The sequence below is a fragment of the Salvelinus fontinalis genome, chromosome 20 (assembly GCF_029448725.1).
Source record: "Salvelinus fontinalis isolate EN_2023a chromosome 20, ASM2944872v1, whole genome shotgun sequence".
In the NCBI taxonomy this organism is placed as follows: Eukaryota; Metazoa; Chordata; class Actinopteri; order Salmoniformes; family Salmonidae; genus Salvelinus; species Salvelinus fontinalis.
Window position 1 is genome coordinate 17,094,895 of NC_074684.1, and position 16,092 is coordinate 17,110,986.

Sequence of the window (16,092 nt, forward strand, 5' to 3'; positions counted from 1 at the left end):
ACACGGGACACCTGCTTCTCGAATGTCTTATTCCAAAATCATAGGCATTAATATGGAGTTGGTCCCCCCTTTGCTGCTACAATAGCCTCCACTCTTCTGGGAAGGCTTTCCACTAGATGTTGGAACATTGCTGGAGGGACTTGCATACATTCAGCCACAAGAGCATTAGTGAGGTTGGGCACTGATGTAGGGCGATTGGGCCTGACTCTCGGTCGGCGTTCCAATTCAACCCAAAGTTGTTCGATGGGGTTGAGGTGAGGGCTCTGTGCCGACCAGTCAAGTTCTTCTACACCGTTCTCGACAAACCATTTCTGTACGGATCTCACTTTGTGTACAGAGGCATTGTCATACTGAAAGAGGAAAGGGCCTTCCCCAAACTGTTGCCACAAAGTTTGAAGCACAGAATCATCTAGAATGCCATTATATATTGTAGCGTTAAGATCTCCCTTCACTGGAGTTAAAGGGCCTAGCCTGAATCATGAAAACAGTCCCAGACCATTATGCCTCCTCCACCAAACTTTACAGTTGGAACTGGGCATTTGAGCAGGTCGCGTTCGCCTGGCATCCACCAAACGCAGATTTGTCCGTTGGACTACCAGATGGTGAAGCGTGATTCAAAGGACACGTTTGCACTGCTCCAGAGTCCAATGACGGCGAGCTTTACACCACTCCAATTAAAGCTTGGCATTGCACATGGTGATCTTAGCCTTGTGTGCTGCTGCTCGGCCATGGAAAGCCATTTCATGAAGCTCCCAACGAACAGTTCTTGTGCTGACATTACTTCCAGAAGCAGTTTGGAACTTGCTAGTGTTGCAACCGAGGACAGACGATTTTTATGCGCTACGCGCTTGAGCACTTGGCGGTCCCATTCTGTGAGCTTGTGTGGCCTACCACTTTGCAGCTGGGCCATTGTTGGTCCTAGAAGTTGACACTTCACAATAACAGCACTTACAGTTGACCGGGGCAGCTCTAGCAGGGCAGAAATTTAACTTACTGATGGAAAGGTGGCATCGTACGACAATGTGCTCGATTTTATACACCTGTTAGCAATTGGTATCTGAAATATCCGTATCAACTCATTTGAATGGGTGTCCACATACTTTTGTATATATAGTGTAGTTGCAAAGTAGTTAAAAAGTACTAAGTAGTTGAAAAGTTGCTAATTTGCTAAAGCTGTTCGTGATAAGATTCAAACTTGCAACCTTTGGGTTGCTAGACGTTCGTGTTACACACCCGACCAACCTCCTCTCATTTATGCCTTATGTAACCATACCCAATGTACCATATCATTCTAAAGGGAGTGTCTCAGATTTACGTAGGGAATACCAAATGCTCTGAGACTAGGTTGAAATTTGTCACTCATGGTCATGCCAAACAATGTTTGGTTTAACAATGAAGAATGGAGCTGGCAAGAGCACAATCAGACCTTGGACCAGGCTACCAAACACCTGCAGAGATGTGACTTTTACATCACTGTGGTGTCGTGCTGAGAAAAACCAAACACTAAACTGTCCCTCTAGATCATTTGGGGGATTTACTGCTCTTCACACCAGTCAGTGTGATGAGTCACAAGATTTTGACATCTCTAATTGATTCCCAGAGGGTCTGCAGCAGGGGCGTGGGGGAGTCTCTGGTCCTGTCCAGATCTACACCTCAGCAGGCAGTTAGCCCCATTCCTGACTTAGAGGACAGCCCATCACCTCTGTATCTCAGTTGTGTTGAATTGCTTACTTTCCCAGTTACCTCCTATTGTTCGGTTTCACTTTGACCATTTCACACAGTGCATTATCTGTTGAACTGTTTGACACCTCCGAATAACATGGGGTAATGTAAGTTGAAACCTTTATTTTTTTGCCAAAATGTTTGTACAATGCAAGCTTTCCAGTCACTGTCACAGGTTTGATCTGTCTCCACCAGATTTTAACGATTCAAAAACTTTGGGTCTTCTTCCAAATTCTTAGTTACTTCCAACTTTTAGCTTCGACAAACTACCAGCTGACCAAAATAGGATATTGTTACCAGTCCCATCCGCCACAAACACAGGGGTTGGGTACAGAACGTGGGTCAATGAGAAATAGTTCATGATAAATGACAAATCACAAGTAATCTTCTCAGATGACTGAGTCAGTAATAACAGCAGATCTAGCTGTAAACAAAAATGGCTACAATGGTAATTCAGGCAATTAACTTAAAAACAAAACAGTTAAAATCAAATGTAACTTTCAATATCTACTCGTGAAACATAATATCTATGATTACTACCATTAACTTGTATATTTTTTTACTTAAAATAAAAACAAATTTAGAATATGTACATTGCATTTAGTCACATAAAATGCCACATATTCTAGTTGACATATTGCTACGATGCTGTTCATCTACAGCTGGGTCCAAAAATACTTGTTTGAGAATGCACAGGATAAAACACCAATGTTGCCAGATGGCTACCACACTACACAGCATTGTGCAGAATGTCACAGTATAAATTTGAAAATACTAAAATAAAACATTAAAAAATCATGTCATTATTGACACCTTTTTAAAAAAGTACGGTCTTGAATAACTTAAGGTTTGTGGTGCTTGAATGGATACTGCCTATAAGCACCGTTGCAAATTCTAATGGTATTAAATAAGACTACGTGTATGTAGATTTGATAACAGATGGGTTGTCTTCCCTCTGAAACAGTGACTGACTATCACAGGAGCACTAAGCAACACCACCATCCAGAGGACTGGGGAGGAATTTGACAGAACCTGAGGTAGCAAAGACAAATAATAGACTTTGGGTATAAAACGCAATCTCGCATAGTGCATTTAAAACCACCAAATATTTTTATCACTCTCAGTTAACACTAGGCTACATATCTCTCTATATATAAAAAATATATAAATTAAGACCAAAAAAACCTAAATGCAATTTTGTGACAACGTCGTGATCCCGAGGGAGAACGTTAGTCCTATGTCAACTGTACAGGGGGGAAAAAGAGCATTTTATATCCCATCATTCACAATATACACAAGTAATGTATACCAAATGTATCATTACAAAATACTTCAAAATAAAAGCCAAGAAAATATTGTATACTTCAAATATGGGAGCAAAGAAAACTAACACAGACCAAATATGCAATGTTGTTTACAGGTATCTTTCAGTTAAAAAAATGTATATGTACAAAATATATACACATGACTTCACTAGATTCTGAGGCTTATTTTTTTCAAATGTTTCTCTCTAAACAAAGGCATTAACAAAATTCAGCCGGCCAATGAGTGTTTACCTTCCTAAAACCATGTAACTTCAAAAGAAAGCTGTTCCTGTGGTACTTCCAAGAATCAAGAGTCCCCCTTTCCAAAATTCAAATGTTCTCAAACAACTTGTTTTTTCAGTGAACTCATGCAGCCGTGTGATGAGTCGTAAGCTTGCAGAATTGAAGGGCGTGGCGTGGGGGCAGGGGTGGCATAGTCCTCAGTAGACTCTGGGGATGATGCGGTAGCGGACCTCTCGGCAGTAGTCATCCCACGCCGAGCCATACTTCCTCCTGCACTGGGCCTCGTCTCGGGCCTCCCGGTGAACCAGTAGGATGGATAGGTAGATCACATAGAAGTATGGCAGGATGTGGGTGAACCCTACAGGACGACCACAGACAACACAAAAGGTCAACATACACTACAGCGTCTCATCTTCACACTATACACCCATCAAAACACATCTAGCTTTACTGGGCTGTTTCTGATGCCTCGTCAGTACAACCCAGGAACAAAATGCATACAAAAAACAAATACCTGGTAACTAACTAGCTGATTAGCCATCACTCACCACAGGGTAGGGACCATGCCAGAGCCATGATGAGGTCCCCCAGGTAGTTGGGGTGACGGACTAGCCCCCACAGACCAGATACCAGGAGACTCTTCCCAGTGGCAGTAGGGATAGTCTTCAGATCTGGAAAACACAGAGATACAGTGAGTCCAACAACATGATGGGGACTAACTCCATCCCTTTATCAAGGCAGGGAGCCTGCAAATGGCTAATGTATATACATGAATGGGATTGGGGACTTACGGGATAATGTGGGGTCTGATGGATTTCTTCTGAAGGCGTTTTTCTGTGAGTTTGCTTTACGGAAGATGCTAAATCCAATGACTAACAAATGATGTAAAGAAAATGTCACTGTTAGTCATACAACAAAAAGAATATCACAGATGACATGTAGGACTAACATGAACATAAGCCAATACTAAAGGTCTGAGTACTGAGTCAGTACTACCGACTAACCATTGAGAGTGACGATGCCTACGATCCAGGGCAGAGAGAGGTGATTGGGGTGGTGAACCAGGTAGTAGGCCTGGAGACTGAAGGTGAAGGGGACCCACATTAAGTCTCCAAATGCCAGCATGAAGCCAAACCCATCATGGGTAATATCCATATAGCTCAGGACGCCCTCCTGGGGAGCAACAAGCGACCATTAGATTACAACCAAATAAATGGACTAAACACCAAATCAGGCAGAAAGAAAAAGCAGGTTTTGTACCTCATGCCAGAAGGCATCAAGCACATAGAGCAGGTGGAAGCAGTTGACCAGGATCATGGCTGGCGAGGGGTAGTCCAGGTGGTGGAGTTGCATCTCAGCCAGAGCCATGGCAGCGTTGATCACCAGCTGGACAGAACAGAGATGTCAAAATCTAATCAAATTGTATTGGTCACATACACATATTTAGCAGATGTTACTGCAGGCGTAAAGAAATGCTTGTGTTCCTAGCTCCAACAGTGCAGTATTATCTAACAATTCACAAATCTAAAAGTAAAGTAATAGAATTAAGATCACAGGTCTGATTAAACACTCTCGTTGAACAGACAGTTAAACAAACTGGCTCCAAAATGTACAGTAGAATTATTTTAGGATGTATTCAAAGCAGTTTACATTTTACCACTAGAGGGAGTAATAAACAGAATGGGAAACTGAACAGAGTTTATTTTGTTTTTGCAGTTGTGTTTGAGGAAATAAACAGCTTAATCTACACTAAATGTCTCTAATATACAGCTGAGAAGTACTTTAATGGAAATATTTCAGTACACTAGTCAAACTTACCCAACCAATCAATCCTGGGCGCAGCTCACAGAAGTATTTGAGATCAAAGCCTTTGATCCGGGGGTTAAGTTCACTTCCCATGAAGAAGTCATAAATAACACTCCCTGAGGAGGTGAGAAGAACAAATTCATCATATTATGTTGACCATTTGTGAGGCATCATCATTCAAATGGGTAGTACAGAAATACAGCTTTCACCTCGAGGATTGGAATGCAATTCTCCTGTCAGAATCAATTGAACATTTGATGCCAAGATGGTGGATACTTTACCTAATTCCATAGCTCTGGATCAATTCACCTTTGCTCTTAACCGTATGCTGGTCCATGTCATAATAGAGCCATTTCATGGAATCATATCATACCCAGATTGTAGAAGTATGTTTTAGAGGCCAACCGATTAATCGGAATGGCCGATTTCAAGTTTTCATAACAATCGGAAATCGTTATTTTTGGACGCCGATGTCGCCCCCCCCCACACCTTTATTTAACTAGGCAAGTCAGTTAAGAACACATTCTTATTTTCAATGACGGCCTAGGAACGGTGGGTTAACTGCCTTGTTCAGGAGCAGAACGGCAGATTTTTACCGTGTCAGCTCAGGGATTCAATCTTGCAACCTTACGGTTAACTAGTCCAACGCTCTAACCACCTGCCTCACGAGGAGCCTGCTACACGAATGCAGTAAGAAGCCAAGGTAAGTTGCTAGCTAGCATTAAACTTCTCTTATAAAAAACAATCAATCAATCATAATCACTAGTTATGGGTGATGATATTACTAGTTTATCTAGCGTGTCCTGCGTTACATATAATCAATGCAGTACACATTCACGAAAAAGGACAGTCGTTGCGCCAACGTGTACCTAACCATAAACATCAATGCCTTTCTTAAAATCAATACACAGAAGTACATATTTTTAAACCTGCATATTTAGCTAAAATAAATCCAGGTTAGCAGGCAATATTAATCAGGTGAGATTGTGTCACTTCTCTTGCGTTCATTTCACGCAGAGTCAGGGTATATGCAACAGTTTGGGCTGCCTGGCTCATTGCGAACTAATTTGCCAGAATTTACGTAATTATGACATAACATTGAAGGTTGTGCAATGTAACAGGAATATTTAGACTTATGGATGCCACCCGTTAGATAAAATACAGAACGGTTCCGTATTTTACTGAAAGAATAAACGTTTTGTTTTCGAGATGATAGTTTCCGGATTCGACCATATTAATGACCAAAGGCTCGTATGTCTATGTGTTATTATGTTATAATTAAGTCTATGATTTGATAGAGCAGTCTGACTGAGCGATGGTAGGCACCAGCAGACTCGTAAGCATTCATTCAAACAGCACTTTCGTGCGTGTTGCCAGAAGCTCTTCGCAATGCTTCAAGCATTGCGCTGTTTATGACTTTAATCCTATCAACTCCCGAGATTAGGCTGGTGTAACCGATGTGAAACGGCTAGCTAGTTAGTCACTCGCTCTAAGACTTGGAGTAGTTGTTCCCCTTGCTCTGCATGGGTAACGCTGCTTCGAGGGTGGCTGTTGTCGATGTGTTCCTGGTTCGAGCCCAGGTAGCGAGGAGGAGAGGAATGGAAGCTATACTGTTACACTGGCAATACTAAAGTGCCTATAAGTACATCCAATAGTCAAAGGTATATGAAATACAAATCGTATAGAGAGAAATAGTCCTATAATTCCTATAATAAATACAACCTAAAACTTCTTACCTGGGAATATTGAAGACTCATGTTAAAAGGAACCACCAGCTTTCATATGTTTTCATGTTCTGAGCAATGAACTTAAACGTTAGCTTTCTTACATGGCACATATTGCACTTTTACTTTCTTCTCCAACACTTTGTTTTTGCATTATTTAAACCAAATTGAACATGTTTTATTATTTATTTGAGGCTAAATTGATTTTATTGATGTATTATATTAAGTTAAAATAAGTGTTCATTCAGTATTGTTGTAATTGTCATTATAACAAATAAAAATACACAAAAAAAAATATCAACAAAAATAAAAATCGGACAATTAACCGGCATCAGCTTTTTTTGGGGGTTCTCCAATAATCGGTATCGTTGTTGAAAAATCATAATCGATCGACCTCTAGTATGTTTACCAGTGACAACTACACACAAACACCCACTCACCAGAGTTTCCTCCAGGGGCCAGCAGGTCCTGGGTTGCCCAGCGAGAGCGGACATACAGGTAGACACTAAGCAGGACAGAGCAGAGCAGGGAAGACACAGCCAGCTGGAGGAAGTGGCTGTGGATATAGCTGAGGTCTATCTTGTGGTGCACTGCAGCCCCCAGGGCAGCCACCGTCAGCACAAAGGCATAGAGGGCTGGTGGTGGAGGAGAGGGAAACATACAGGGTTAATACACAGGAAGTACCTCAACCAAAAGGTATTTCCTAGTTTCCTTTCACGACTTACATGTTAATGAAATACATTGGCATAGTGCTTTACTAGAGCTATCATAAGTGCTGGGGGTAACAGACTAGTTCATCTCATTTCATTCCTTCGAAAAAAAAAAAAAAAAAAAAAGACATAACACAGAAGAATGCCTCACTGTTCATTCTGTATTTCAGCCTCTCTCCATTCTTCAGGGGCATTCCTTCCACAACCTGGGGACGACAAAAGCACACAGGTTGGACATTCATTCAACCTTACAGGAAATACATTATCTGAGCGGGTAAATGTAGATATGACAGGTGACTTTTTGTACAGCATCCCTTTTACTAATGTCTCCCAGACCTAGAGAACATGTGATTTTCTGGGAGCCATATGGTGAAAGTTTCATACATTCTGAAAAAGACACGTGTGCTTCAACGGTTTTCATAAGGAAGAGGGGAGATTATGAAAATAAGAACAAAATGTCCCATTCTCTCCTGTAGAGTTCCAGTGTGGAGCGTAGCCTACTCCCGCTGACTAATCTCATTTCTCTCCTCTGCTCCGGCTAACGAGCAGAAGTGAGTGCCGGTCATGTGCTCTGTTCAGGTTACAGATGGGAGTCATGTGTACTGCCTGTACTCTCAGGGACGGTTGGTGTGTGTATTTGCCAGTGTGTGTACAGTCTTCAGAGGGGGTGGGAGTAGAAATTCTAAGAATGCAGTCATCTACGGTTGAGTTCTTTTTTTCTCTCCACAATGACTAGAACAGAATTTGGTGATTATGATTCTACATGTGTGCCAACAAAGCAGTGAGGTGGGCGATCATGGTACCTTTCCAACAGGCAGCACGTAGAGCAGGGCCTGGAAAAGCAACCAGAGGACCACCATGCCAAACACCTGTAGGTCCCACAGGGAGTCAAGAGCAGGCAGAGGGGGGGAGCTCATCAGGCTAGCATCCTCCTGACTGCAAACCACCATCAGGCCCAACACCGTCGCAGGCAGGAGCAGAGTCATGCAGAACACTCCTGCAAATACAGGGGGAAAGACACTGAGTGACTGGAGCCAAGGGAAGTCAGCCTGGTCCTTCTCCAACTGTCTGACTTGTGTTTACCCTGTTACCGGCCCCTCAAGAAATACATTGACAAAGGATTTACAGACTTAGTCTGGGTACCAGTTTGTTTAGCTATCAATCCACTCCTTGCCACGCTAAACATCTTTGACATATGACACGGAGCGCAAGGAGTGGAATGTTATCTAAACAGATGGTACCCAGGCTAGTGCAGACAAGCACCCTAGTGCAATTTTATTGGCAAAACATTGTGCAGACTAGCACCATTGTTTTTCCCCTCACTTTATCCAGCACACGACAAGATGGGATAGGCACAGCAACCACATTTCTCAGTTTCTCACCTAGCCTCCCTCCAAACTCCAGCTCAGTGGTGATGGGGGCTGTGGCTACTGCAGGCTTCTGCTCATCCTCCTCCGTCTGCTCGGCTGGCTTGGCGTCACCATCATCCTTCCTGCGTCTCAAGTTGTAGCGGCTCTCTACTACTTTCTTCTCTGGCTCCACCTCTGCAGGCTTCTGGAAGTAGACACACAAGGGACAGGCTGAGTGGTATGTATTTACACAGACATGAACCACATGTCTAAACAACTGTGACTTGAGCTTATGGGGGAGGTTATCGTAGAATGGACAACGTTTGGTCTCACACAGCTGGTGAGATGGGGGGGGGGGGGGGGTAAAGTGTATTCAGAGTCTACAGACACGATAGTCCAGCGTCTCATTGTGACACATAGCCCGAATGCGCACCTCCCCAATATTACCAACCAACATAGCCTACTCGTCCATTATTAATTTGAATGTGTTGAAGTTTGGAATTGAGAAAGTACGAAAGCCAACGGTCAAATATTCTAGAATACTGCTGCGTGTACACGTACATGTTTTGGTTGATAGCCGCTTAAGAGGTCAGGCGGGCAGACAGCATGAATGCCTGAGTCTAAAGTAAGCGGCAATGGAGCTCGTGAATTTGATGTAGCCTACAGGTCTTGCTGTTTCACAGGTCAGACAAACATGGGGAAAATACGACAGCAAAATATAAACAGTAAGACTTTAATAAAAGGTACAATGTCTCACTATACAGGCCCAAATCTGATGCAGAGCCAGTGAATTCAGTGACAGGCAGACACTATGAGCGTTCCTGTCATGCCCATCCATTCTATTTGCCAAACAAATTAGCTTTAGATGTGCATCTGCTATTAAAAGGAAAAGTGAACACTTATCTTGTTATAGCGGGAAATACCATAAACCATTGTTTGGTTTTACTACTAAGTTGGCAGTGTTACATGGCCACGGGCATACTGATAGCCAAAGTCTTGGTATTTGTTTAACGTAAACCAGTCCTCATAACGTACAATGAGAAGTCCTCAGATCCTCTGAGGAGAGCAGAGAAAACAGGCAGCACATGTTCCAACAGCATGTGACTGACTGATGGAACATTAGCAAGACGCTAAGTGGTTTGAGTGTGTAGCTCAGTCAGGCTGACTCCACCATGCAGTCCTCCCAACACACAGGAGGTACAACATGCACGCATCGTGACATTCCTACAAGCCGATTTACAAACAAGCAGTACAGCTAGGGACAGTTCCATTGCCTAATGCCATGACTTTGGGTCATCTTGCTTACAGCCCAACACAAACTTTTATTTTGTTCTAGGATCATTGAGACAATTATGGATGGACAGGAAAAAAAGTATTCCTGAAGTACATATCTAGAAGTCTCACCTCGTTGAATGTGTTAGCAGTATCATTCTCCTCTGTCTTTTCATGCTTATTGTTGATATTGTTCTCAATTGGCTTTGCCTGTGGTAAATTAAAATGGTGTGAAGGAAGCAAAAACATCAACATGCAGAAAAACGAACGTGATGACCAACACTGCATGTCTAAGCAAAGATGGACCCACCGAATTAACACTATAAATTGTTAATCCAACATTACGCTAAAAAAACGGGTTGATTAAACCATTGTTTGCTAATGCTTGATCTATTAAATAATCCATCTCTGGGGCCATACATTTTACAGTACATCCTGAATACACAAACTCAGGCAGCATACAAACATCAGTAGAGCAATATTTCAAAACAAAAAGCCATTCTAAATCCCAGCAGCGTGACATCACATGCTCCTCACCACAGGAACGAGTCTGACTTCCAGCACTTCTTCCAGTTTGGGCTCCTTGCGAGCGTTGTGGGTCTCCGCGATGAAGGTGCCGCTGACAGTGCGTGACGAGGAGCGCCTGGTGGTCCTGGCCGGGCTACGGGAGCGACTGCGCCGCCGCGACGGGGAGCGTGAGCGAGAACGAGAGCGACGGCTTGGTTTGAACCCAGTGGGATTCTGGAACAACATAAGTTACAGCATTTAGCAAGGTTACAACTTGTTATTACATAGCTATTACATAACTGAATTGTAAAAGGCAGCGCCAATGTAGCAATCAACTTATCATAAAAGGCTCATAACATTTGATTATGTACTACAATAATATTATAAGCTCAAAATGTCTGAAAATTCTCAAGGTATAAAAACACCATCCAAAAGAGAAGTCACAGTATGTGACATTTATATTCATCTGGGTCACGTCTTCAGTGACATGGTTGCCATGGAGATAGATTGTGCTTCTACCTTCATGTCAGACTCTCTGAGCTCCAGTTCGGTGCCGTCCTTGTAGATAACAGTGTAGAGCTGATTCTTGGCATCGTAGCTCAGCACCTTGACCTCGTAGAACAGGCTGCTGCCGGGCCAGCGGCCCATCACTGTGTCCCCACTCTGAAACTTGATACTCGGCATCCTCATTTACCTGACAGAGAGCGAGAGAGAACACAAGTAAAAAACAGGGGAAATACAAGAAGATTTTGAACCTTTGTACTAAGACAAAAATATTATGTCAGTGTTAAGACATGCTGCTTCTGTTTTCTCTTTCACTTTACCCCGACAATTCAACAAAGGTGTCAATTTATAAGTAGGCCTATCACGTTAGATAAACTTTTTAAAATGAATCAGGTGTGCATACCAAAACCATCTACGATGGGAGAGAACGCTCCTTCACAACATTTCCCCAATCACGCGCTCCACTGCCTCTACTTGACTTTGGCGTGAGTGGATTAGGCTAGATGAGACATTTACAGTGCGCATTAAGAAAATGTAAAGGGGGACAGACGCGTGTACGGCTTGACACAATGGAGCAGTGAGGTCAGCGGTATGGAAGGGGCTGCGGAGCTCACAGAAGTGCTGACGTGCCCGTCCCCACTAGGTTTAACTCTGTAGGTTTAAACTCGACATTGCCCTCCAGCCCCCTTTGTCACGCTTTCAATAGCCTTTGTACACTGGATTCGAGTAACGGTCAGGTAACATCAAAAAATGCATTTTAGAAGTTTGACAGACATTGGAAGTTGTGCTTCTATGTCTACCCATAAACCAACACTTCATATCAACAAGTTAAAGCCCAAATTTTTTTGGCCACAAACTGTCAACACACATTACACACACAATTTGAAAACCTAGATCCTTATCAAAGCAGATATTATTTAAATAGAGGGGGAAATAGATGTGAAATGCCTAACATATTCCCAACTACTGCCCAAGCTCACTGGAATGCCACAGCTCTTGTCCTTGTAATGACCATAATCAACTACTCAGCACTGGCCATATTTGTCATCTAATATAAGTCAAAACGGGACACCACAGCTGCTGAAATGTTCTAGAAAAATAAATAAGTATCCTTTTCCTAATGGCCCACACAGATTATAAATAGAAGCAGTGAGCCCACTAATTTAGTAAAGCACATTCCATAACACCTCCATTAATGAATACCAACACTGACAAACCAAAAGGCTCTGTGATGGTGTCCTGACGTCCCTGATGAATTCCATATGGTTAAAGGTATAGCTAAACGATGCGGACAGTTCCCTACTCCAGGAATGAAGGATGCGCGGTATGATGTGGGTGGAGCTTTGAGTTATCCCATACCTTGTGTCATACCTAGGGCACACAGCCTTTTAAATGCAACACGCAAAAGTAAAATCGTCTCAATGAATAGATCAAAATACTCTAATGGGAGTTTGCAATTGGTTTTATAGAAAGTAAATTCACCCAGCCCCCGCTAGTTCATTAACCTTAGAGAAGTTCAGCCGCCAGCTAGCTAGTTTCATTGATGTGACTGAATGATGGATGTTGCGCACAAGTCAGCGTTGAACATAATCCCATAAAATTAGACGTTTAAAGTTACTTAAAGATATATATTTTTTTATATATATGGATAAAATGTAGACATCTGTGGATGTTTGGTCGGAGATATATTTAGCCGTCTAAAGCTAGCTAACTTAGTTGGTCAGAAAAACAAAGTGAGCAACAAAAAACGAACGTTATCTACAACAACAAAAAGGAGCTAGCTAACGGTAGGCTAGCTAGCCATTTTAGCTAGTCATTAGATTGAATTGGAAGAGCAATCAGAACGGTGTAGCTAAGCTAACTTTGGCGGTTAGCCAACGTCAACTATCAAAATGGGCAACCCAAAATATAAATCAATGTGCAAAAGGTAACCTTAAATTCGTGGTAAAGATTGCTCGAATGTATCTGCTCCTTTAATGGCCATAGCTCCAAGTGACAGCGGGATGGAGGGAAAACGTCATGAATTCAAACCTTTGTTAGTAATTGTTGACCTAACTAGCTAGCAGCAGGCGAACTAAACTTTATTTGTATTAACACCAAATTAATACAGAAAGTACATAAGGGAACACAAGTATATATAGATTATATATAATGGACAATCGAGCTAGGGGGTACAATATCACATTACAATTACACAAGGACCTTAAGGGACATACATACACGTACAATTCTAACAGCTTTTTTGTTAGTATTTAATAGTCTTAAAATACAGTAAAATTTATTTTTGTAGGGTAAGAAAAGTCGTTTTTTTTGTTAGTAAATTTACATTTGTGTATATGAAATTTGGCCAAAAGAATAATGAAATTAATAACATAAAAATGTTTCAGCTTATTTTTATCCTATGTAAAGAATCCAAGCAGTACATCTCTCCACAATAGTGTAAAATCTTTATAAATGTGTTCAAAAATAAATCTACTGATGTTTTGCCACATTTTTCTTACATGAATACAATGCCAAAAATGATGCATCACTGTTTCTGGGTGGTCATTACAAAAGGAGCAATTTGAGTTGATGTTTTCCTTAAACTTCTTCATATAGTGGTTGGCAGGATAATATTCACGAATAATTTTAAAGGAAACCTCCTTAATTTTGTTAACAAGTAGGTATGTGTGTGGCAACATCCAAGCAGGCGAACTAAACTCGGCGACCAAGCACATTATTGATGTCGTCAACGGTCGGTCATTGTAATAGGTCAACTAATGTTATAGATACCTATGTTCCAGGGCATGTTTACGTTTTTGCAACTGTAAAAACTGCACCGACGTATAAATAAGTGTAAAATAGCTGAATGTGTAGAGGCAAAACTAATAAATAGACACTAATTAATATAAAATAAAAAATAAGTTGTTAGCTAGATAACGAAATATGCTCAGCTGTAGTGGTTACTGTAGCTAACTTTAGCTACTTGACCCCACGCAACCCCAAAACACACTAAAGAAAACCCGTTAGTTAGCGGCCAAGTTCTCAACAAAGACATTTAAAACGTGACCACATTTATGCACAATAAATGGTAAATATGCATCAACGCTATTACCTTTAGATAACCCGTACGAATCCAATTAGGAAAATAAGATATGTATCCTGTCAAAAACGTGGAACAAAAATATAGCTAGCTATATTTGTAAAATCCGTAGCTGAATGTAGAGCGCGTTCTCCCTCCCTCTATCCGCGATGCCCACCAGTCTATGATGGCGCGAAGCTCGCTGATTGGCTACAAAGCTTTTCTTTTAAAATTATAAAATGTTCTGATTGGTCGATAGAGGATTTTAACAGAGTGCGGATTGGTTGTAACCGGTTTGTCCTACCACTCTCTTTGTTGACGGTGTCAGATTTCTAGCCTTGCCAGTTACTTCAGTGATTCCAACTCCGTGTACTCGGTGTCATGTGCCATCAGATTTCTACAAGCGTCAAGACAAAATGGAGGAAATATTTTTTGTAATTGTATGGAAGATAATCTTTGTTTTAGTATAAATGGAAGTTAATGTTTAAATTGATTAATTATTAATTACATCAGCATTATTGATGCATGGAAAATGCTATGATATCATACACACCCTTTCTTGATTTGATTATGTGGTAAATTGTAGAGCATTTACAACAATTTGTTAATAAACAAAGTAAACTGATTACAGTTGGTCATAAAAGGTTATTTCAAATTGTATTAAACTTAAAACGAAACTATCAACAATTGAAATCCAGAAATCTGTAAATAAATGAGCATCATGTAATAACTTATTACTGCCCGTTAATTACACTAATGGGAAAAACGGTTAGATAGCAGTTCACCAACACATTTTTCCACTTTCTAAAATTCTAAAGTGCTCATGCGTTCTAGACCTCATTAGAGATTGACTCTTAATTGTTAATTAATTTGACTGAAGCTGAAAATAGTGCAGAACCAGTGACACTATCTACCAAATGTCAGGTATATATTAGATGTTCACAACATCTTGTTGCAGGAGTTGCTTTCAACATTACAAACCAGCTGTAACATGGTGCTATGCCATCCCCTCTATGAAGCTCTGATTTATCTTCAACACATTGGTGTGACCTCACATTGTGCAATTCAATGGGATGTTGCTTTATAGGCTTAGAGGGAGATTACAAAACTACATTCAACGAGTCTGAGACATTGCGAAGAAATATTAAAAACATAGGATTATGAAGGAATATTATAATGAAACATATCTTCTCTCAGCAATCAGTTATAACTGTGCATGTAAAGTCAAAACAGATGTCACAATTCAAAGTTCACACAGTCATTTCATGACAACGGAAGGAAATAAAACAAATATTTTAAAAATTCAAACAATCTCTACAGTCCAATTACAGCGTTTTCTCCGCCCGCTCTCTGAGGTCATGAGGTCATGAAGTCAAACAGCCGCTTAGTCGATCTTCCTGTCTTACAGCAGTTTCCGCCCCTGCAGAGCCTTTTCTCTACTCCGATACAAATGAACTGCAAATGGACTGGCAGACTTCTCAGACCCTCCTCCAGGAAACATCTTTCTACTGTTCATTATGTTGCAAACAACTGCACACAGTAGTTGACTCCCACTGTGAGATCTTGTTACCCCTGTAAAAAGCTGCAAGACCAGAAGCAGATGATCGGCCTCGTTTTGCAATGGACATAGGCTTGGGTTCAGACAGCAACTGTGTGGGGGGTTAAAAATAGCTTGTGCAACAGTCTTAAGAGATTTCTCGGCTTCATTTTCAGTTAGTCCTGCCTCTTCCTGTTCGCCTCAGCTAACCTGTGTCTGTAGAAGAGCGCGAAACCCGAGGCGCTGATACATTCACTGCTAGTGGGGTGTGAAATAAGGGGTAATGTAACACAATGTGATTGGTCTGCTACTAAGAATAGGCCTGCTGGGAATTCCCTAGACCTACTTAAGGA

At 41.4% G+C, this 16,092-nt stretch overlaps 1 protein-coding gene across 2 annotated transcripts; it reads right to left on the reverse strand.

Annotated features, from left to right (window-relative positions):
* Positions 1-1,825: 1,825 nt before the first annotated feature.
* lbr (lamin B receptor) lies at positions 1,826-14,390 on the reverse strand. Of its 2 annotated transcripts, none has more exons than XM_055872617.1 (14): positions 14,236-14,390; positions 11,157-11,331; positions 10,668-10,871; positions 10,263-10,340; positions 8,892-9,063; positions 8,313-8,506; positions 7,661-7,715; positions 7,240-7,434; positions 5,088-5,191; positions 4,530-4,655; positions 4,274-4,442; positions 4,061-4,141; positions 3,818-3,940; positions 1,826-3,627 (listed from the first exon to the last, which is right to left on the reverse strand). In XM_055872617.1, exons 2-14 carry the CDS (start codon positions 11,325-11,327, stop codon positions 3,467-3,469), a joined length of 1,833 nt encoding a protein of 610 aa, XP_055728592.1. In that variant the 5' UTR covers positions 11,328-11,331; positions 14,236-14,390; the 3' UTR covers positions 1,826-3,466. The 2 variants fall into 2 exon arrangements, with proteins under 2 accessions (XP_055728592.1, XP_055728594.1); XM_055872619.1 differs by lacking the exon at positions 14,236-14,390 and adding an exon at positions 13,074-13,164.
* Positions 14,391-16,092: the final 1,702 nt, after the last annotated feature.